This window comes from Berghia stephanieae, chromosome 1 (genome assembly GCF_034508935.2).
Source record: "Berghia stephanieae isolate SIO BIC M18660-M18661 chromosome 1, UCSD_Bste_1.3, whole genome shotgun sequence".
In the NCBI taxonomy this organism is placed as follows: domain Eukaryota; kingdom Metazoa; phylum Mollusca; class Gastropoda; order Nudibranchia; family Aeolidiidae; genus Berghia; species Berghia stephanieae.
Genome location: NC_088360.1, coordinates 93,216,701 through 93,240,090, shown reverse-complemented (window position 1 = coordinate 93,240,090; position 23,390 = coordinate 93,216,701). Strand labels below are relative to the sequence as shown.

Genomic DNA, 23,390 nt, shown 5'->3' with positions numbered 1-23,390 from the left:
CTTTCTCTGGGATATTTTTTCCCCCTTGTAAATCATATCTCTGTTATGTACTATCTAGGTATCACTATAGCGTATCCTTCAAGGCGGTATATTCCATGGAACTTTTCGACAAAGTAAAAAATAAGCAAATCGATGGATTGCTTGTGTAATTGTCATTTCCCTATTTGTCCAGTCCCCTTTGCCTTGCCTTTTCTTTGGTGCTTTTAACTAAATTTAACAGCTTTTCCTCTTTATCACCTTCCTTTTTACTCACACAGAATTGACCTTATACTGTCACTTTAAAATTAAATAAAATGTTAAATCGGACCGATTGATGATGGTATCCAAATAGTGTACGTTGTTATACTCCATTTAGTCTTACCATTTTGTATAAATATTATTAGGTTTAGTTTTTATTAGGTAGGGGTGGTGGGTTTGAATCCCGTTATCGCATATTTTTTCTTGGTGTTTTAACGATTTAATAATAGACGTAAGAATGAAAACATCCCGCTCAGTTTTACCATGTTGTTTTATTAGGTTTTCTTATAATATAATGAGAATCGGGTGTTATTACAATTTTCAAAAGAAATCGGTAACTCTTTGACCTCGAGGAAAGACCTCGTAGGCTATCAGATACATACAAACTTATACGTAGGTATTACATATATGAATAAGGACTTTATCCTGTTTTCTGGGAAACTAAACTGACAGTTTCGATTTTGGTTGCTACCTTTTGTATACGAGTTTTCCTAAATAAAAGTTCACAGGATCTTCTGCTCTGTTCATTTATTACAAATGTGGTCTTGTGGTATGCCACTCGCCTTCGGATCGGAAAGTCCTAGGATCGAGTCGAGTCTCGCTCTCAGCTGATAGTTGAGTCCTTGGAAAAGGCTATTTACTCACATTCTCTCATCGCACTCGGCTGTAAAATGAGTGCTGTCCGTTAACAACGTTGTCTCTGTCGAAAAAAAAAATATCGCCTAACAGGCGTCAAGTCTCATCCAACAAGTTAAATGTTGCCCTTGGCTATAGATAGAAGGAAGTCGACGTCACTCAGGTCTTTGTTATTGTTTTTTTTGTCACCCATGTTTATGAATAATTCTCACTAAACAGTATTAACTAGACAATAGATAGATTGAAGTTGACGTCACTCATGTCTTTGTTACTGTTTTTTTTTTCCATCCGCGCTTATTATGAGTAATTCTCACTAAACAGTGTTAACCAGACTATAAACGTTCAATGTTACACATAGTTTTGTGTGTTGGTCCGTTATATTTCCGGATGGCAATGTTGTGAGCTTCTTAGCCAAGAAAACTCTGTGTAACCATCAACTTTTATTGTCTGGATAATACAGTTAAGTGAGAATTACTCATAATCGTGGATGGCAAAAACAATAACAAAGACCCGAGTGACGTCAACTTCATTCTATCTCGGAGTTTACCTTCAATGGAATCTCGCGATTATAAAAAGACGATATTGATATACCACTTTTAATATTCTATGATTTTTGAAAACTGATGAAACTGTCAACAGATACATTGTTTACTCATCACTTACCAAAGATTCATTTCACATTTGAAAAGTCTGTACAGAAAAAAAATGAACAGTTCACGAGTTCAAGAAATGGGAATCACTGTTGATGGTTTCTTTGGAAACGAACCCAAAATGAAAGCCAAACAATTCAATAGTAAATTACAGCTTTTCCGGTAATGCTTGATTTCCATTTGAAGTCTTTTAACTTGAAAAAAATCACACCAACTAACTCACGACCACGACCATTGCCATTGCCTTGCCATTTTCATTTTTTTCTTACTACATATGATGATATTGAATAGTGATAGACTGACATAGAGACAGAGAAATAGGATTTTGTTTTTTGGCTACCTCTATTTGCAGAGTAGTGGGTTGTCTGCTATTAGCAATATATTTCTGCATATCGCAGTTTTTGTTCTTTTCAGTAGTACTGCAGATAGTTTCTGTTCCTTTTCGTTATTTGCAGTAGTGAGTAGTAGACTGCAAACTGATAGTGATAAGTTTGTTTCTTATTTGCAATTGATCTAGCGGTTCATTTTGCCTTTGTTTTTGTTTTATTGTTTGCAATATATTTTACGGTACGGTGAAAATAGTGTTTTAGCAGGCTATTTTCACCGTATGGTGATAATAGTCTGACAGACTATTTTCACCGTATGTTTAGCCAATCAGAAGCCAGGATACTAACTCTGACGTATGTGCCTCTGCATCCAGACCATTAGAATTCGAACCGACATCATTTTCTTCCTGCGTGCAGACCAGTTTTAAAAAAAAGAAAAAGTTTGCCGAGAACAAGGGAGGCCTCCTGAAAGCTCCTCGTTATAGTTATAGCATTTCTTTCAATTTGTATTTTCACTTTGGACCTTTTGTCAGACGTTTATTTATTCAATTTGTCATCATAAAGAACAGACCTTTATAGATTTGTGAAAGTTAAAAATTTCCTAATTTGAATTTGACCATTGTTTTGATTCTCGGCCGCCATTTTGATTTGTGAGGTATTGAAAGGCAGTGCAAAGCAGTCCTAGGGTTGTTTTTGTTTTGTTTTTTTCCTATTAGGGGTAGTCAAAGGTACTAGGTTGTATTTTTTCTTAGGAGCGAATATTTGGCATGATGAGCTTTCGGAAGGCCTCCCAAAGCTATAATAATACAGGCGGGATGGCGGATTCAGAATTGGTTACAGTTACCGATGAAGCTTTCCAATTTCGTGGCGGCGACGGGGTCTCGAACACGCGACCTTTCTGGTACAACAACAACACCTGGCCGGGGAGGGCATGGCTCTACTGTATGAGTATGAGCTATTCACAACTCGAGAAATAGTGATTTCAATCTCTATGTCTATCTTAACCCATAGAGGCCCGCTTCCCCTGGAGTCGCCCGCGACTGTTGAGGCCCGCATCGCCCGTCATCGCCCGCGGCCCCCGAGAAAAAACGGATCATGTTTACTTTGTTATTGCAACGAATCACTTCGTTTTATTCTAAACCGGAAACATCGTAAACGTAATGCGATCGTTCTATTTCCGTTTCCTTTTTACCGCACGTTTATATCGTTGATAGCAAGTGAGTAATCGAATTCAGAAAAATGGCATTCCCGTACTTCACGAGTTTGTTGCGTGGCGCTAGAAATGATGTTTTGGAGAGTGGTGTAGAAGATGAAGAGGATTTTGGAAATGAAAGCGATATCGAACTAGAAAGAGAAGATGTAAACAATGGTGGGGATGGACAAGACGAGGCGTTAGCACCCGATCAAGGTGATTCTGACACTGAATCGGAGTCCGAGATTGACGAAAATGACGGGAATGGGGGTGCGGGGAACGAGTTTTTTTTTTTAATATTTTTTTTCCCAATTTATTGAAATCAAAACATGTCATGTTATATATCATTCGAAAGCAAATTTATCTGGCTATAAAAAGGAATTAAAATTATAATTTTATATCATTTGGTGCTCGTTTAATAATTTTTTAACTTTGTGTTGGTATTATTTTGTTAAGAGTTATGCCCCTTACACTGGGCCTCAGGGGAATTTTTTTTAGTAAACACCGGGCCTCTATGGGTTAAGCCGCTACATCCGACTTCTTGAGGTCATGGGTTCAACACAGACAAATGCCGCGAAGTTTGTTAAAATAGTGTGTCAGGCCGTATGGTGAAAATTGTCCACCAAAATATTACCGTACGGTGAAAATAAGTCTCCCACACTATTATCACCGTACGGTAATATTTTGGTGGATGATCTTTACCGTACGTCCACCAAATTATTACGGGATGGTGTAAAAAGTCACCCACACTATTATCACCGTACGCTGAAAATCGTCCACCAAAATATTACGGGATGGTGAAAAAAGTCTCCCACATATATCACTGTACGGTGAAAATAGTCCACCAAGATATGACCGTACGGTGAAAATACACAGTCTCCCACACTATTATATATCACCGTACGGTGAAAATCGTCCATCAAAATATTACGGGATGGTGAAAAAAGTCTGTTTTGTTTTGTTTGTTTTTAAGGGTTTTACTGCGCTTGCAACACATTAGGTCATATCAACGCCAGTAAAAAGGAAGAAAATGGGAAAGTAAAAAGTTCTAGAATTACAATTAAAGCACCCAAGAAAAGGTAAGACAAAGGGGAATTGGTTCAAATAGGAAACATGTAGATTCCAAGAGCACACCATCAAAGTACTTTGTTTGAGATCACCAAAAAGTCTCATCCAGACACAAGCACAGGCCCCCACTAAGAGGAATACACTCAAATGTTTACAAATTATATATAACACGTAAACAAAACATAATACAGTTCATATTATCAATACGCCCTTATCGATATTACCGTATGGTGAAAATAGTCTCCCACACTATTATCACCAAGATATTACCGTACGGTGAAAATAGCCTCCCACACTATTATCACCAAGATATTACCGTACGGTGAAAATAGTCGGCCCCACTATTATCACCGTATAGTGAATAATATAGCCTTCCACACCATTATTACCGTACGGGACAGCGTGGCTCAGCAGTACGTTCTTCTCTTCGTACCCGAAAGGTACCAAGTTCGATTACCCGCTGCGTGTGGCCTTGAGCAAGTCACCTCGCCCTAGCTCAGTTTGCGGCGCTGCACTGCGGCTGTTCCTGGGTTATTCCAGTCTTCCCTTGGAATAGACTCTAGAGACAAATTTCCCCTGTGGGATGAATAAAGGGAATTTATTTATTTTATTTTATTTATAACAGAGAGATGATTTACAAGGAAAAAAAATATCATCTCCCAAAACTAACTATACATTTGACTGTTTCCCTCTCAGCCAGGACATCCGACCAGGGACAGGACAAAACCAAGTAATCTCATTCCAAGACAAAGCCAATGGAAAACAGATAAAGGGGGATAGAAGAGACAATAAGTACCTCCCTGCCCACTATGGGAGGTCAGGAACCCCACCCAGGGAAAAAAGTCTCCCACATGTATCACCGTACGGTGAAAATCGTCCACCAAGATATTACCATACGGTGAAAATAGTCTCCCACACTATTATCACCAAGATATTACCGTACGGTGAAAATAGACTCCCACACTATTATCACCAAGATATTACCGTACGGTGAAAATAGTCGGCCCTACTATTATCACCGTATAGTGAATAATATAGCCTTCCACACCATTATTACCGTACGGTGAAAATAGTGTGTCAGGCTATTTTCACTGCAAGATGATAATCGTCTTCCACACTATTATCACTGTACGATGAATATAGCTTTCCACACCATTATAATGAATATATGTAGTCTCGCGCACTATTATCACTGTACACTGAATATAGCCTTCCACACCATTATCACCGTACGGTGAAAATCGTCCACCAAGATATTACCGTACGGTGAAAATAGTCTCCCACACTATTATCACCGTACTGTGAAAATCGTCCACCAAGATATTACCGTACCGTGAAAATAAGTCTCCCACACTATATCACCGTACAGTGAATATAGCCTGCCACACCATTATAGTGAATATAGTCTCCCACACTATTATCACCGTACAATGAATATAGCCTTCCACACCATTATCACCGTACGGTGAAAATAGTGTGTCAGGCTATTTTCACCGTAAGATGAAAATCGTCTCCAACACTATTATCACCGTACGATGAATATAGCTTTCCACACCATTATAATGAATATATGTAGTCTCTCGCACTATTATCACCTTACTCTGAATATAGCCTTCCACACCATTATCACTGTACGGTGAAAATCGTCCACCAAGATATTACCGTACGGTGAAAAAAGTCTCCCACACTATTATCACCATACGCTGCCCCTCGTGGATCTTTACCTTGCAGTTGGTGAGGGGGCTTGAGGCACACGGGAGGGCAAAGGTGTAAATCCCGGTCGACCGTCACGAGACCATCCCGGGTATCGAGCCAACGAGCCACATGAGCTGCTCGCCCCGGTGTGTGACTAAATTTGATCCAAACCCGGTGCCCGAATAGCAGCCCTATCCCGGGCGCCACACTATTGTCCTTATGTCGAGTCCCAAACAGTCCCGTCAATGGCGAAGCGGTCTGCCGCCTAGCCAAATAATACCGCGTTCGTGTCGCCCGGGTCGTCGGCACGTCCGAGAAAAAAGCAAACGTCCCATGCATCAATCGATTCGCGGCCTGCCGATTGGAAAATGCGACGGCGGGGATGGCGAACTGACGCGTATATTGTCCCTGAACGTCGAGAGCCAGAGTATGGCAAAAAATGAGCTTTTATCAAAGCTACTGGCCGTTCATTGCGTTGATATCCTCCTTTTACAGGAGACCCACCTTTATTCAGGCGCGCAATCTTCCCGATTCCAGATCCCAGGCTATACGGTGGTCCAACGCGAGGACACTTCGAGGCTCAAAGGAGGGGTTAGCGTTTACGCTAAAGAGCCATCGAAGGTAAGGGTCATTGAGAGCGTAACGGACAGCAATGGGGTGAACCGAATTTCCGTGGAAGTAGGTGGACTGTGTTTGCATAATATTTACAAACCACCTAGAGCGACTTGGACTACACCACCGGTACCGGTGGTCAGCCATCCTTCCATCTGTCTGGGAGACTTTAATAGCCACCATCACGAATGGGGCTACCGAGACTGCAACGAGGCAGGAAGACAACTCCGCTCATGGATGGACTGTAATGATCTACACCTAGTGTACGATCCTACAGCCAAGGGTACCTTCCGGGGTACCCGCCATAAGAAGGAGTATACTCCAGACCTCACCCTCGTAACAAAAGGCGCGAACGGTGAACCGTTGCAGGTGAAGCGGACAGTCCTCGGGGACTTTCCGCATAGCCAGCACAGGCCGGTTCTTGTCACAGCTGGGGTGACAATACCGAGGGTGCAGTCTCTCCCACTTTGCAGATGGAATTTCAGGAAGGCTGACTGGGAGGAATTCAGTTCCTATATCGAGCAGGTCTGCCCTGCCATTCCTCCCAAGTCCAAGAATATAACCAGATTTAGTAGGCTACTGGTTAAGAGCGCTCAACGCTCTATTCCACGGGGCAAACGGAAATTCTACACCCCTTGCTGGACAGCAGAGTCGGAAGAGCTGTACCGAGAGTACCAGCAGACCCAGTCCCAGGACACAGCCGATAGACTACTCCAGTCTCTGGCAGAGGGAAGGAAGCAACGGTGGCAGGAGACCGTGGAAAGTCTCGACTTTACACACTCCAGCCGCCACGCTTGGCGTTTGATAAAGAAATTGGACCCAGATCGGAATTTCGCGAAGGCTGCACCGGAATGCGAGGCAGACACAATTGCCAAGAATATTAAGAACCGTAGCAAGCGGGTCCCTAATCAGGCTTTTGAGCGCGGTGTCCGCAAGGCGTACCGTACGATTTTGGACTCGCTACCTGCGGAGGAGTCGGACTGGACGGCCCCGTTCAGTCCCCGAGAAGTGGGTGCAGCCATTAGCGAAGTGAAGAACGGCAAAGCAGCTGGGATAGATGGTGTATATCCCGATATGGTGACGCATCTGGGCCCCAGGGCACGGGCCTGGCTAGCAGAGGCAATGTCTGACATCCTTGCAAACGGAAAGCTTCCACAAGTGTGGAAGCATGCGAAGATAGTTGCCATCCTGAAGCCAGGGAAGCCGGCGAAGGAGGCAGACAGTTACAGACCCATATCGCTGCTGAGCTGTCTTTACAAACTGTTGGAGCGTGTTCTATTAAACCGATGGGGGCCGGTCCTAGACGCTGCCCTGCCACCTGAGCAGGCAGGCTTCAGGGAAGGGAGGTGCACCACGGAGCAGGTCATTGCCCTTACAGAGCATATTGAGCACGGGTTCGAGAGAAAACAGCAAACAGGTGCTGTGTTTATAGACCTATCAGCGGCGTACGATACGGTCTGGTGCGATGGGTTAATGCTCAAACTTGCAAAAATCATAAGGTGCAAAAAGACCTTGAAGTTGTTCTCTTCGATCTTAGGGGAAAGGCAATTCCACGTCGCGCTGGGAGACGCCACGAGCAAAGTTAGGAAATTGAAGAATGGGGTCCCTCAGGGATCGGTACTTGCGCCAATGTTGTTTAACGTTTACATTAGCGATATGCCGAACACTTCCTCCCTGAGGCTGGGATACGCAGACGACTGGGCACTCGTTACTCAGAGTAAAGTGTGGACCCGTCTCGAGAGCGTACTCAGCGAGGACGTCACCAGACTCAAATCCTACTTTGACAAGTGGTACCTGAAGATGAACACTTCAAAAACCGTGGCCACTGCATTTCACTTATGCAGTGGTTGGCACACCCGTAAACTGAATGTCCTAGTCGGGGACCAGCCACTCCCATATGAGCCGCGTCCAAAATACCTAGGGGTGACGCTGGATCGCAGCCTTACCTATCGGGTTCATCTCGAAGGGGTTGCCCGGAAGATAGAGAAGCGGAATAGTCTTCTGAGGAAGCTGGCGGGATCGACTTGGGGCGCTAGCCAAGCGCTCCTGAGAACATCCGCCCTGGCACTATGCTATTCCACCGCGGAGTATTGCGCTCCAGTGTGGGGTAGAAGCAGAAACGTTGAGAAGGTGGATGTAAAACTTCGCAAGTCGATGCACATAGTGTCGGGAACGCTAGCAACAACCCCTAGAGAATGGGGCCCGGTGATGGCAGCGATCCAGCCCCCCGATGTCCGGAGGGAGACCATTACGGGAAACTGGCTGAGTAAGATCAAAGAGAGAGGGAATGGGGATACCCCTCTCATGCGCATAATGAACGGTGCCCCCGTTTCGAGCCGAAATAAGTCCCGGCAACCCTTGTACGCAGAATCCCTGACTACGGACAGAGCTGCACATACGAGATGGAAGTCGGTTTGGACGAATTCAATCCCTCGTGGGGGCGGGGACCTACACTCCTCTAAGCTTGGTGAGAAGTTGCCAGGCTTTGATACCAGTAAGAGGAGACACTGGGTAGCTGCGAATCGGCTTCGGTCGAGGAGCTGCCTAACGGCCGGTGCGTTACATCAGTGGGGTCTAACTTCCTGTCCTTTATGTCCACGCTGTGGGCAAGAACCCGAAACGGCAGAGCATCTAGTCGAAAGGTGTGTTGTGACGATGCTACCGGGCGGGTTCGCGACGGTGCACGAATGCGGACCGGACTTTGCTGATTGGGTCGATCGTCATAACATAATAGTGTGAACCATAAGAAGCAGCAACCATACGCTGAAGTGAAAGTCTACCACTACCACACTATTATCACCGTACGGTGAAAATCGTCCACATAGATATTACTCGTACTGTGAAAAAAGTCTCCCACAATGTTATCACCGTACGGTGAAAATCGTCCACCAAAATTTACGGGACGGTGAAAAAAGTCTCCTACACTATTATCACTGTACGGTGAAAATCGTCCACCAAAATATTATGGTACAATGAACAAAGTCTCCCACACTATTATCACCGTACACTGAAAATCGTCCACCATAATATTACGGGACGGTGAAAAAAGTCTCCCACACTATCATCATCGTACGGTGAAAATCGTTCACCAAGATATTACCGTACGGTGAAAATAGCCTCCTACACACGGTCAGGCTATTATCACCGTATGGTGAAAATAGCATGACAGACTATTTTCACCGTACGATGAAAATAGCGGCTTCCTATATTTTATTGGTTCAACATTGTTATCTCCAAAGTACTGCATTTAGAGTGTTCAGAATAAAAAGAAATTGAAAGAATTAGACACATTTGTCTTTATAATTTATATTGATGTATTGCATGCCTCTTTTGACGCACATGAGGAGCAGATGTCGGCTGCTAAACGTATCAGTACCAAAGTTACATTTTGTAAATGTGCACATAAAATATACATTTCAGATACTATTTCACATAAGCGTTGCTACGCAGCAGTTGCCACACCAGTTGTTCACGCTCAGTGAGCATGGTTTCAAATGTGTTTCGACCAAAGCTTACCCCTTTGCACAAAATTTCTTGACTGAGATGAGCACATGAACACCAGGGCTTGGATCAGAAAATGTGGGACAGCGTTTTATTTACAGACAAATCACTTTTTGAAGTTGATTCTAGAGACAAACGGATTTGGATTTCGTCCTATCGATATCGAGGTGAATGTTTCAATGACAAAAGTCTATCATTGAAGTAACAGATCAAGTATATGAGTCTGTAATGGTGTGGGGAGTGCTAATAAGTGGTAGAAAAACTAAGCTAATACGTATCAACCATAGGCTCAGCTCAGACTTATACATCAGAGTTAATCTTGAAAAAAATAGTCCTGTTTATTCGGAATCAGAATAATTAAGTAGTGATATTCCAGCATGATAACTCCACATCACATAGAGCTCGACAAATATCTGTTTTCCTAAACAATTCAAGTGCAAGGGTGATCTTCCTGTGTTACCTGACATGAATATCATTGAACATATGCTGTACAAATTCTGATAAACTGTTCGTCAAAATAAATACAATTTGGAATGATATCTCAGCAGAAACAGCCCATCACCTGACAGCATCAATGAGGCAAAGAGTTGTGGCGTTGATCAATCTAACGGTGGACATACAGAATACTGAAATGCGTCGTCTGTGATGATTTCACTTGTGTGCTCAAAAGTGCAAAATCGATTTTCAATGCAGGTTTTAAATATCTGGGACTTTACAATGGTTTATACAAATTCAATAATTTACACACCAAAAGAAAACTAGTTCCAAACATGTATGTGGCCTTTTAGTTGTTCCAATCAGGTGTCTAGTTTCTTTTGTAAAAGACTATATATATATATATATATAATTTTTAAAAACCCTCTTTAGTGTTATGAAAAAACGGAAGTCCTCCCAAGAAATAAAATGTTTAGTATATTGAGTATGATGATGAGGGTGATGTTGTCTTTGTTTTTGTAATAGTTTTGATGATGATGTGGTTGTGGTTGCTGTAGTACTGTAGAGTTGGTAGTAATGATGATAAGGTGGTTGCAGTATTGATGGTGTAATGATGAGGTTGTGGATGACGTTGTAATAATAGTGATGATATGTTGATGTGTGTGGTCGTAGTATTGCATTATGTCTCGTCCTATATGTTCAGTGTTGTTGACATGGGATCTCCCATGTGAAGCACTTCAAGCACATTAAGTGGATATTGCGCTACATTAAACCTAACCCTTTTTTTTTCTTATTTAGATTGTATTAATTTGCATTTTTTTTTCAACTACTTTTTTCTCCATTTCAGAGAATTTGCTTTAGCTACATTAGGGGCATTAGTAAAATCTAAAAAGGGAGGAAAGACTTCTTACATTGCAGCTTGTGATTCTTTTGCAGCCAGTGGTGAGTGATTGTTATCATCCTCCAGGAATGCATTTCCCTATTCTATATCACCAGAATCATGTGATGTTTCGTAGTTGATTTGGGCAATAATAATTGATAACAATGTACTTTTAAAACCAAAATCATGAGCATCACAAAATCTTAGGTCGCTAATGAACATTGCCATTGAATATCAACATGTTATAATCTCCAGTTTTTATCAAATTGTGAAATTCGGTCTATTAATATTCATAATTCTCATCCATATTTTATTTATATATATATGGCAGCAGTAGTATAAACTCTAATAATAATAATTTAATCTGCTCATATCGACAGGAATAGCTGGACTTCAATGGAAAAAACATCTCAAGACACAAGTGCATGTGTCAATGGCAGATCATGATGAGCTCTCAAAACTGATATCCAACATTCATGCAAATTCATTTGATGCAACTGAAATAACTCTGAATTCTGTCCGTGTTCCTGGGGACCCATTCCAAAGTCAGAATGAGGATGAAGTACATGTGTATCAGGCTGAAGCTAGAGCATTGTTATCAATGGAAGCTTTTCAGTTCATGTTAGTCATATTTATATTTTAAATAATTTGAAATTACTGTGTCATTGTAGGTCAGACTCTTTTTTAAAATTCTGATTAATTAATTTGGTTATTTATTTATTTATTTCATCTGGAAGTTGTCCATTATTTTGAATTGTTGTCTATTGATATTGTTTGTGACAGACGGACAGTGAAAAATTACAATATACTGGATTCCGCAATCTAAAACTATTACTCATTTTTACAAGATGTTCTGCATACTCTTTCTTTTCAGATTCCTGAGTCCATACAAAAATTGTCCAGAATACATAGATGCTGCTTTTAACAGTTTGAGTCATGGTGGGGTTGTTTGTTTTGTGGTTTCCGACGTATCAGCTTTTGGGCGATCACCGCATGTCATACGGAGACAGTATGCTGCCCGTGTTATCAAAACTGAATACTGGAAAGAGATGGCTGCCAGAATTGTGTTGGCTTCAATGGCGCTGTAAGTGAAAAGAATTCAATAGTACATTCATATTGAATATTTTCCATTTAAAGTATTGGCTTAATTAGATATATCTGTACGCATATTTTTATAATTTAGAGTGTTTGCTATGCTTTCTTCTAGACAGTTTTGAAAAAATGCAAATGACTTTATTTTTTAAAAAACTATCAATCTAAGTATGATTTGATTTTTGTCTCTGTAATTTCCAGGGCTGCTGCAAGATGTAACAAAGGAATTATCCCACAGTATGTTGTGTCATTTGAAGATTACTTACTGATATGTGTTAAAGTAGGCAGAGGTCATGTAAGGAGTGAAGCAGCCCTTAATGAAGTGGTGCAGTTGATGCACTGTCGCTTTTGTGAAGACCGGGTTTTTATGGAGATTCAACTAGCACCTGAAGGCAAGACAATATTTTATTTAAAAGTTGTTTTTTTAAAGTTAAAAAATAAAATAGCCATTTAAATGAATGTCAAAATTTGGAGAGTAAGTGAAAGTTCAGTTGAAATTTAATGAATGCTTTTATTTAACAAGCCACTCTGATTTAACTTATTCATTAAAAATCCTTTATATGGTTTTATTATAAGTATACAATTGTTGATGAAGACTTGTTTGTTTGTGGTTTTAAAAAAAATATCCTTTCTCTATTATATTAATAACATTACTAATAGCACTCTGCTTTCAACAAAAGATTGTATACAAAGAAATCTGACAACCAACCCTCGTGATTTATTGTATCCAGGTTGCATCGTATTTATTTTTTATTTGTTTGAATCTGTTTATTTAATGTGTGCTTGACTGAATGAGAAAGTATTTTTATTGGAAATTTCCTTTTTTAGTTCCAATAGATATTATCAAACATTGGTCGTGAATCCTGATAGTAAGAATTAATTTAGCTTTTGATCATTACTCCGCTCATTTCCATACATTATTGTCATTATGTTTTTTAGAAACCTATCGTATCCATTGGAGATTAGTATTGCTAATATATTTTTTTTTAATTTTGACAACAGAAAATCCATACAGCAAGTTGCCATGTAAATGTAAACAAGCTCACCCCGGAAAAACAGCTGTCTTAATAGGACCGATGTGGTATGACATAAGATCTTTTCTCTAATCTATTTTAGACACAAAAGATTAGTTTTGTCTCTCAATGATTTTTTTTCTGTTTTCGGGGGTGGAGATAGACAACAATATTTGAAGTGTTAAGATCAACCAAGGCATGTATGACAAGAATCACATACAGTACAGGATGATTCATTTTTCATAACTGTGATATTAATTTTTTCACAATATGTTAATTCGGATATTGAAAATATAGATTTGTAAATGTTGAAGATCATCAGACAAAACAAAACACATTTATTTTAACCCCCCCCCCCCCCCCCCCCTCACAAAAAATCAAACAGCTTTGATCACCAAGATATAACTCCAATTTTTTTACCCCCTTTTTCATTTAAAAAAAATACTCGATAGGGAATAAAGAGAATAATGGTTGTCGAATAACCTTACATGGTGATGGATTGCCTGCTTTTTTTAAGCCAGTGTAAAACCTTGCCAGTTTTTCCCCTGTACCAAAAGATACATATTTACTCACTTAGGTAACTGTTGCATCATTCTCAATTGGTCAGTATTAAACGCTTTAATTTGTTTGCAGGCTTTTTTTTAGTGGTCAGAAATTTCTGCAGGCTTTTTGTTACTTGGTGCGAGCAACATGACATTATGAAAGGCTCATTTAGGAGAATGGATCAGTATGTGATAGTCTTCATATTCTGATGAGGATATTTCAAGTAAATGTAAATTTTGAATGATTGCTTTTTCCCTCTAATTTTAGGAAAGGAGCAATTTTCGACCATGAATTCGTATGTGAGATTCAACAGGCTGGAGCTGACTTGGAAATGAGCAGTCATTTTATTGATGTCGTTTCATTGCTTATATCTGAAAGCTTTGGGAGCGAAAATAGAAAGCAATCAAGTTCATCAACGTCTGATGGGCAGAATTCTAGTGGGAAAAGAAGTAAAGATTCTGAACATAATTCAAATAACAACAGTCACAATTCTGAATTACTGCCATGTCAATCAAATTTGGACGAGGGAATGACAATGTTAGACACAGCCAATTCAAAGACAGACAGCATGAGCCAAGAGGGTGGTGAAAAGAGGAAACCAACAGACGACAGTTCAGTTGTTGATGTCAAGAAAATGCGGAAGGAAACAGAACTTGGAAAGGATAAGAAACAGATTTTGCTCTGTCAATCATCAAATGTTCCATTCTTTTATAATGTCAACAAACTAAAAGTAGCTAATCTTCCAAAGTAAGTCAAGATTTTGCTTAGTTTTTTTAAACGTTACTTTTAACTTTAAAATGTTGATTTTTTTTCACAGAGGTATTTGACATGCACCACCACGGATTTGAAGCACTAAAATTTTAACATCACGTGGAATTCTAACTGCATTCTTTTCACTGTGAAGATTACTTTTTTCTTTGTCATATCCACACGACCATTTTAAGGATCCATCACACTTACATGAAAAATGGTTCATAAAGAGCCATAAGGAGTGAGATTTTCTCCCCATTATTTTTTTTTTTTAAATATTCTTATTCTAATTATACAAATATCAATTTCAGTCTCAAACACTTAGTTTTCTTTTAATCTCCAGGATTGATAAAGTTATCGCCATCCTTCAACAGTCTGGATACAAAGCAAGTCGAACACATTTTGATCCTTGTGCCGTGCGAACCTCAGCAAATGTGGATCAGCTTCATAAACTTTTATCATAGAATAGGATCACATTTGTATTAACCCAACAACTTTTTTTTAAAGAACTGGTAGAATTAAAAGCCCACTCAGCATAAGTATTACTGAACATTATATAATGTCAGAATATTTTTTTGCCTTGAGTCATAAGCCCCATGAAATGAGATTTTTTCCTGTTTATACAGTGTTATAAGGGCAGCAAAAATTCTGAAACTATGAAACCAGATCTAACATCTGGGGGGATGTAATATATCAAGTTTGAAAGCCATATTATTGTGTGGCTGGATAGTCGTTTGTGCGACCGCTCGCTGTCCTCTCTCTCTGCCAGGCGGAGGGTGTCGTGTCAATAGGATGCTGAGTTTGGCACTGACCCCGTGACTTTTTATTTTCTGTTTTCATCTGGCACTTCTCCATACCCTATTTTGCTTATCTAAGAATCACTATAATTCCTCACTTATCTGCTTCACCCTTCTACTCACCCCATCCCTAATAGCTTGTTTGATTTTACGCATCAGTAACAACCTCAGGCTATCACTGCCTCTCCAGTCTCCCAGTGGTACTTGGTAGAGAGGTCTTGTTCTGGTCAAGCATGCTTCACACAGCCCTTAGACACAAACACACACACGCATGCGTAACCCTTAATGCCACAGGGAGAGCTATGGCAGCTTGTGTTTCCATTCAAAACAAACAAAAGGTAATAGAATTTTGCACTCACAAGTGACTGCCCAATTAGATAGAGATTCCATGTTAGTCTTTAAAAGTGTTTGAGATATTCATGTTGTCAATTTTATGAAAATATAGGGGTTACAACAGAAATTGAGATTTCTGTGATTTCAAGATTTGCTTGTTCACAACTTCTATTATGCACTGTGTAAAGATTATGACTTGCACATAAAAAAATGTACTTAAAATTAACGATTTAAGATCTTGACTACTGCAAAGGCATATTTTGAGTTGAATGATTAAAGTCAACTACAAGAATCACTATGGCAATCTATTTGTTTGTTTTTTTAGGGGTTTTAAAGGAAGAAAATGGGATGGTAAAAAAATTCTAGATTCACATTTAAAAGCATACAAGAAAAAGTAAGACGAAGGAAAATATGGAACAAAAGTGAATTCCAAGAGCACACCATCAGTGTACTTGGGTTTGATATCACCTAAATGTCTCATCCAGACACAAGCACAGGTCCCCACTACGAGGAATACACTCAAATGTTTATAATCATAATATTCAAGACAGAAAATATAACTACAATGCAACTTCGGGACAATGCTAATCCCTGGATAGCGTTATTGACCTCTGGTCCTGATTTTTTTGCTATAGGTTATTAGTAATTTTAAAAAACAAAATAGCGACATACTCTTTAGTAAAACCCCTGCTTAGCGACATTGTTATAACAATAATTGGCAGTCGATACCAATGCTTGTTATCAGACCAGCATCATCTAATACTCTTAACCAATCAGAAACCCTTTTTTTCCCCCTTCCAATGAGATCACTTTGTAACCGACCAATCAGAACGCATGTTAACTACACTGCATGGAATCAATGTGAGAGCATATGGAACCAACAAAAGAAGGTTATCAGTGGATGAAACTCTCCCCCCCCCCCCCATTACCTGTTAGCTACCTATCTGAGGTCAGTTGAGGTTAACTGATATCAGGCAATGCCATGTCCAATTATGGAGATTTATACTTACTTACTTATGCCCGTCACTCCTAGTGGAGCATAGGCCGTCGACAACAGTCCTCCATCTTCCTCTGTCCTGGGCCATCTTCTCCAACTCTCCCCAGGTGTGTCCCATCCTCTTCATGTCCGCCGCCAGGTGTTTCTAGGCCGCCCTCTCTTCCGTTTTCCCTGGGGGTTCCATCTCAGCGCCTGCCTAGCGGTGTTATTGGTTGGCTTCCTCAGGGTGTGCCCAATCCATCTCTATCGGCGGCGTCTGATTTCGTCTTCTGCTGGCATTTTGAGATGTTCTCTGCCACAGGTCTGCGTTGTTGATCCTGTCTGGCTAGTGAATCTTGAGGATCCTTCTGAGGCAGCTATTGATGAAGGTCTGTACTTTTCCAGTGGTGGTCTTCGTGATCCTCCAGGTCTCCTCTCCATACAAAAGGACTGACTTGACATTTGAATTGAAGATTCTTATTTTGGTTTGGGTTGACACCACCTTGGAGCTCTAGATGTTTTTAAGCTGCAAGTATGCTACCCTCGCCTTGCCAATTCTTGCCTTTACGTCTGCATCTGTGCCACCCCGTTTATCTAATATGCTGCCTAAATACATGAAGTGGTCAACCTCATCCAGTTCGCTCTCGTGCAGTTTGATTGGTTCTTTACTATTGGTGTTTATTTCGAGGACCTTTGTTTTACCCTCATGGGCCCTGAGTCCGATTTGTGATGACTTTGCTGTTATCTCTGTTGTCTTGTCCTGCATTTGTTGGTGATTGTGGGACAGCAAGGCCAGGTCATCTGCAAAGTCCAAATTGTCGAGCTGGTCGAACAATGTCCACTGAATCCCATTTCTCCTACCTGCCACTGCTGACCTCATTGTCCAGTCAATCGCCAAAAGGAAGAGAAAGAGTGACAGAAGACATCCCTGTCTGACTCCAGTCTTCACCTTGAAGCTATCTGTCAGTTGTGCCCCATGGATTACTCGACAGGTCACTCCCTCGTAGGAACTTTGGATCAGGCTGACTATTTCTGTTGGAACCCCATAGTGGCAGAGTATTTTCCATAAGGTTTCCCGGTCCACGCTGTCAAACGCTTTTTCATAATCAACGAAGTTGATGTACAACGGGGAATTCCACTCCAAGGATTGCTCAACTATGATGCTTAGGGTTGCAATTTGGTCGACACATTATCTATTCCTGCGGAAGCCAGCCTGTTGGTCGCGAAGGAGAGGGTCAACAGCACTTTTAATTCTCTCCAAGATTATTCTAATAAAGACTTTTCCTGGCACTGACAGAAGCGTTATTCCTCGGTAGTTGTTGCAATTGCTGAGGTCGCCTTTCTTAGGCAGTTTGACGAGGTACCCTTCCTTCCACTCTGTTGGTACTTCTTCCTCCTCCCAGATCTTCTTGAAGAGAGGATAAAGCATTTCTGTGGTCGTTTTTAAGTCCGTCTTTAAAGCTTCTGCGGGAATGTTGTCTGGCCCAGCTGCCTTGCCATTCTTCAATAGTTTGATGGCGTTCCTGATATCCTCTTTAGTCGGGTGTCTACAGTTGATGTCAAGGTCTGTATCAGCTGGGTTGATACTTGGGGCGTTCGATGGAGCTGGTCTGTTCAGAAGCTCTTCAAAGTGAAGAGCCCATCTATTTAGTTGCTGTTCCTTTCCCAGGATGGTGTTTCCTTCTTTGTCTTTGACTGGTCGCTCGGGCCTGTTGCTTTTCCCCGACAGTTTCTTTGATATGTCATACAGCTGTTTTATGTTGTTGCTGGCTGCTGCTTTCTCTGCTTCTTCCGCCAGGCTGTCAATGTATTCGCGCTTATCTGTTCTTGCACTCCTCTTAACTTCTCTGTTGGCTTCTGTGAAGTCTTTCCGTGCCTTTGCCTTTGTGGCTCTTGTCCGGCAATTGTTTATGGCTGCCTTCTTTTGCTTCCTTGTCTGGATCTTTTGCAGTGTTTTGGCTGAAATCCATTCCTTATGGTGGTGTCTCATCGGCCCAAGCACTTCCTGACAGGTTGTCTTGTGTCCTTCTTTCACTTTCTGCCAATCATCTTCCACACTGCTCTCTTCCAAAAACTGATCTTTTAATACTTTATACATATTGGTGAAAGTCAGGCTGAATTTTCCTCGGGTATCTGGATCTTTCAACAAATTGACATTGTACTTCTCTCTTTTCATTGCTTCCATCCAATTTCTCCATCCAATTTCTCTTCAGTTTTAATTTCAGCCTTGCTACAACCAGGTGGTGGTCCGATGCAACGTCTGCTCCTCCTTTCACCCGTACATCCACCAGGGACCTTCTGAATTTCTTAGCTATGCAGATGTGGTCAATCTGGTTTTCGGTAACAAGGTCGGGTGATACCCATGTAGCCTTATGTATTCTTCTGTGGGGGAAAGTGCTACCTCCAATGATCAGGTTATTCATAGCACAGAAGTCTGCAAATTTCTCCCCATTCTCGTTCATTACTCCCAGTCCATGTTTTCCCATCACTTCCTCGAACCCTGTATTATCTGTTCCTATCTTTGCGTTTATGTCACCCATGAGAATGTTCACATCTTTCTCTGGATACTTGGCCAGGACATTCTGCAATCTGTTGTAAAACCTGTCTTTTACCTCTTCGTCATATTCATTTGTTGGTGCATAACACTATTATATTCATTGTGATCTTCTTCACTTTTGTTCTGAAGGAAGCTCCAATAATTCGCGGTCCGTGTGCTTCCCATCCTATCAGGGCCTGCTGTGCAGATTTTGACAGCATGAGTGCCACACCTTCTGTGTGTGGAGCATTCTCTTCCTCGTGCCCGGAATACAGTAAGAGCTCTCCTGTGATCAGTTTCTTCTGCCCTGACTGGGTCCAACGGGTCTCACTGATTCCAAGCAGTGTGAGGTGGTAGCTTTTCATTTCTGCTGCTACTTGGTTGGTTTTTCCCGTCTCATACATGGTCCTCACATTCCATGTTCCGACGTTGATGGTTCTGGTCGAAAGAAGGAAAGTCGGCCTTGTAGCTTCCTCTCGGCTTTCACTGCAAAGCGTCATGTGTCGCAAAGACCCTTCCTCTCCCAGAACAATAGTAATTGGGTTTTCTTTCGTCGACGTTTCTGTAGCGGCTTGTGTTTTCCAGGGTGGAGTTGCTGGCCCTACGCCTAACCCTCCTCCTTTCTCATCCGGGCTTGGGACCGGCAATGGCGGAGTTATGGAGATTTATGGTCTCATAATAATAATAATAATAATAATAATAATAATAATAATAATAATAATAATCTTTATTGTCCAAATGAAAGGCAATTCATGTGAGGTAAACAATGCTCAGTTTGGTTCATGGTATGAACATCAACACATTTACAAATACAGACACAGCCATACACGCTTGCACATTGTTTCTACACGTGTATACAAAAGAAATGAGCGTACATACAAACACATATACATACATACATACATACATACATACATGCAGACATACATACAAACCAGCATATCATCGTATATGCATGCCTACATTCATACATACATACATACATACATACATACATACATACATACATACATACATACATATATACATACACACAGACACACACACAGACAGATAGAACGATACGATATATTTGCTGGGACAGCAGATAACCATATTATAAATATAGTGTCTTATATTAAGAAGAAGATGGCAATGATTGTGATGATGATGATGATGATGATGATGATGATGATGATGATGATGATGATGACTACGATATATGATGATGATGATGATGATGATGATAACGACGGCGGCAATGTCGATGATGATGATTCACGACACTGCTTCTCGTTATTTTCATTGGTTGTCTCATTTTTCCACAGAAGATTTGTTAATTAATTTTATGGCGGTTGGAATGAAGGTTGTCTTATGTCGATTTGTCCGACATTTTGCTTCTAGATACCGTCTTCCGGAGCGCAGAAGTTGGAATTTTTCGTTCAGCGGATGCCTCTTTTCGTTGATATTGTTAAAAGATTTCTTCTCAACTGCATTAATATAAGTTGTGTCAAGGCTTCTAAGGTCTGTGTTAATTATTTTTGAAGCCTCTCTGAGGGTTCTATGTAGTTTGGATTTTTCTTTTGTTCCACAGCTTCCATACCACGTTGTGATGCCAAACGAAACGATACTCAATATTAATGACTTGTAGATTTGTATCATGGTCTTTCTGTTCACATTGAAAGACCTTAATTTTCTGAGTATATACAAGCGCTGGTTACATTTTTTGATGACATTGTTGGTGTGCGATTCAAATCTTAGACTGTTATCTATAATTACACCAAGGTATTTAAACGTTTCAACAGTTTCAACCGCCTGATTGTTAATTTTTGTTATTTGTCTTGCTCTTTTTCCTATTTTTCTGTGATCAAACAGTTGTTCCTTTGTTTTTGTTACATTGAGCTCTAGACAGTTATCAGCACACCATTTGCTGAATTTACTAACTTGCTCAGTGTATTTAAATTCGGAGACGGAATCATTGAGCAGGCCGAGTATTGCGGTGTCATCAGCATACTTGATGAGTTGGCAGTTATCAAAGCTAGCCACACAATCGTTTGTATAGAGGATGTAAAGTAGAGGTGAGCTTACACACCCTTGTGGGCATCCGTTTGAAAGAGTTTTTACTGATGATATATTTGAGCCTACTCTGACATGTTGGGGGCGATCGATGAGAAAGTTGTTATACCAGTTGATGAGGTAATGGGGAAGGTTTAGAGCATGCAGTTTACTAATTAATATGTTGGTTTTCATGGCATTAAAGGCAGACGAAAAATCGACGTATAGGATTCGGCAGTAGTTGGCGGGTGAAACATCCAAGTGATTTGATATTGAATGCATCACTGTGAGGAGTGCGTCTTCCACACTAAGATTTTGTTGGTAGGCAAACTGATATGGATCAAGTATGTGTTGGTCATATATAAATTGCAACAGCTCTCTTTTCAGAATCTTTTCCAGACATTTCATAATAATTGATGTTAAAGCAACAGGTCTATAATCATTCAGCTGAGTTGGTGGATTCTTTTTGGGTACTGGAATTATAGTCGATGTTTTCCATATAATTGGGATTTTCTGTTCATCTATTGAACGTTGGAAAATAGGCAAGAAAGGGACAGCTAGTTGGTTGTTACAGTTTGAAATGAGTTCCCCACTAAGTCCATCTGGACCTGGTGCTTTTTTCTTTTTACATAATTTAAGAACATTGATGACCGCCTCTTCTTCGATTTCTGGCGGAGGAGACGTATTTTTTGTTATGATATTAATTTTTGAAAGTACGTTGTCAATGGTGTCGAATCGACAGTAAAACTTATTTAATTCCTCGATATTCATATGTGTGTCATTGTTAAAATCTGTCTTTTTGTTGTTAACGCCACCCATTTCTTTAATCATCCTCCACGCCTGCGATGCATTTGAATTTTTAAGGTTTGTTTCCATTTTATCTTTATATTTACGTTTTTCTTCATAAATTACCCTCTTTAATTGTTTTTTCTGCCTCGTGCTGCTTGTTTTTGTCCCCACTCATATGAGCGATTTTCTTCATATTTATAAATAACTTAACTCGTTTGTTGACCCAAGGTTTGTTGTTGTTAAATATTTTAATCCTTTTAGTGTCCACGCACAAATCACAACAGAAATGAATATAAGACGTGACAACATCAACCCACTCGTCCAGTGACATGTTATCAGACATGAGTTCATCCCATATTGTGCAGTCAAAACAATAATATGTTGGAGTAGCTGGGAAAACAATAACTGCCTCTTTCACTTTATCATTTTCATTTTAAAAATTAGTTGTTTTTCTAAACATCAGTCCAAATTTGATATTACTGTAGTTAATTCCTTGTTGGTTTTTCGTTTAACTTTCTTTTTCTTTTTTTTTGAGGGGGGTCTGTATTTTAGTATCACAAGGTGTGGATCTACTAATTTATAGTGCTTGTAAGTTTTAGTGCACTTAAATAAAAATTTTGTTATTCAAAACTCAACAGCAGTATCGCATGAATTTTTAATTAAAATCAAAACTCGAAGTGTGCACCTGTGCTCTTGTACAGTATTATCACATTGACAATTGATTTATTCTTAGTTATATTAAATGGTGCTTGAGTACTATTTACGATCAAAACAATGACAATATACATTCGAGAGTTAAAGCATAACTGGTATACCCTTTGTAAACAGGAGAAATATACGTTCTAACATTGTTGGGATGAGTCTTCTCTCAGGCACTGGTCCGTACATCGTATTGTTATGTATGCACCAGTCTCACCACGCCTTTTTCCTCCATCTGGAAAACCCCGGAATAACGACGATGTCGTTATCCAGGGGTTGCACTGTATATATCAGAGATGATTTACAAGGAGAAAAATATCTCCCAAAACTATTTGACAGTTTCCCTCCAAGCGAGGATTCCGCCAGGGCCAGGACAAAAACGAGTAATCTCATTCCAAGACAAAGACAGAAAACAAGTTGGAAAAAGAGTAGAAGACCCAGTAAGTGCCTCCCTGCCCTCTGTGGGATGAAAAGACCCCACCCAGAATTTGGAGGATCAAAAAGGTAGCAAGGCTGTGGACTGATATGGGTCCAAGAGGAGAGGGGGATCCAATGCCAACAGCTAGTCTGAATCCAGTTATGAGTTCCACACTAAC

At 40.4% G+C, this 23,390-nt stretch overlaps 1 protein-coding gene across 1 annotated transcript; it reads left to right on the top strand.

Annotated features, from left to right (window-relative positions):
* The first annotated feature begins 1,536 nt into the window (after positions 1 to 1,536).
* Positions 1,537 to 16,055, top strand: LOC144962398 (tRNA (guanine(27)-N(2))-dimethyltransferase-like). Its single transcript, XM_078895300.1, has 8 exons — positions 1,537 to 1,685; positions 11,200 to 11,294; positions 11,613 to 11,853; positions 12,107 to 12,316; positions 12,526 to 12,716; positions 13,327 to 13,405; positions 14,148 to 14,627; positions 14,974 to 16,055. Exons 1-8 carry the CDS (start codon positions 1,579 to 1,581, stop codon positions 15,092 to 15,094), a joined length of 1,524 nt encoding a protein of 507 aa, XP_078751426.1. The 5' UTR covers positions 1,537 to 1,578; the 3' UTR covers positions 15,095 to 16,055.
* Positions 16,056 to 23,390: the final 7,335 nt, after the last annotated feature.

What these genes read in the sequence shown, in the direction of transcription:
- LOC144962398 (XM_078895300.1), top strand. Translation starts at nt 1,579, where the DNA reads ATGAACAGTTCACGAGTTCAAGAAATGGGAATCACTGTTGATGGTTTC. An exon ending in ATGGAAGCTTTTCAGTTCAT is followed by an intron (nt 11,854 to 12,106) that starts GTTAGTCATATT and finishes CTTTCTTTTCAG; the next exon opens with ATTCCTGAGTCCATACAAAA. An exon ending in GATTCAACTAGCACCTGAAG is followed by an intron (nt 12,717 to 13,326) that starts GCAAGACAATAT and finishes TTTTGACAACAG; the next exon opens with AAAATCCATACAGCAAGTTG.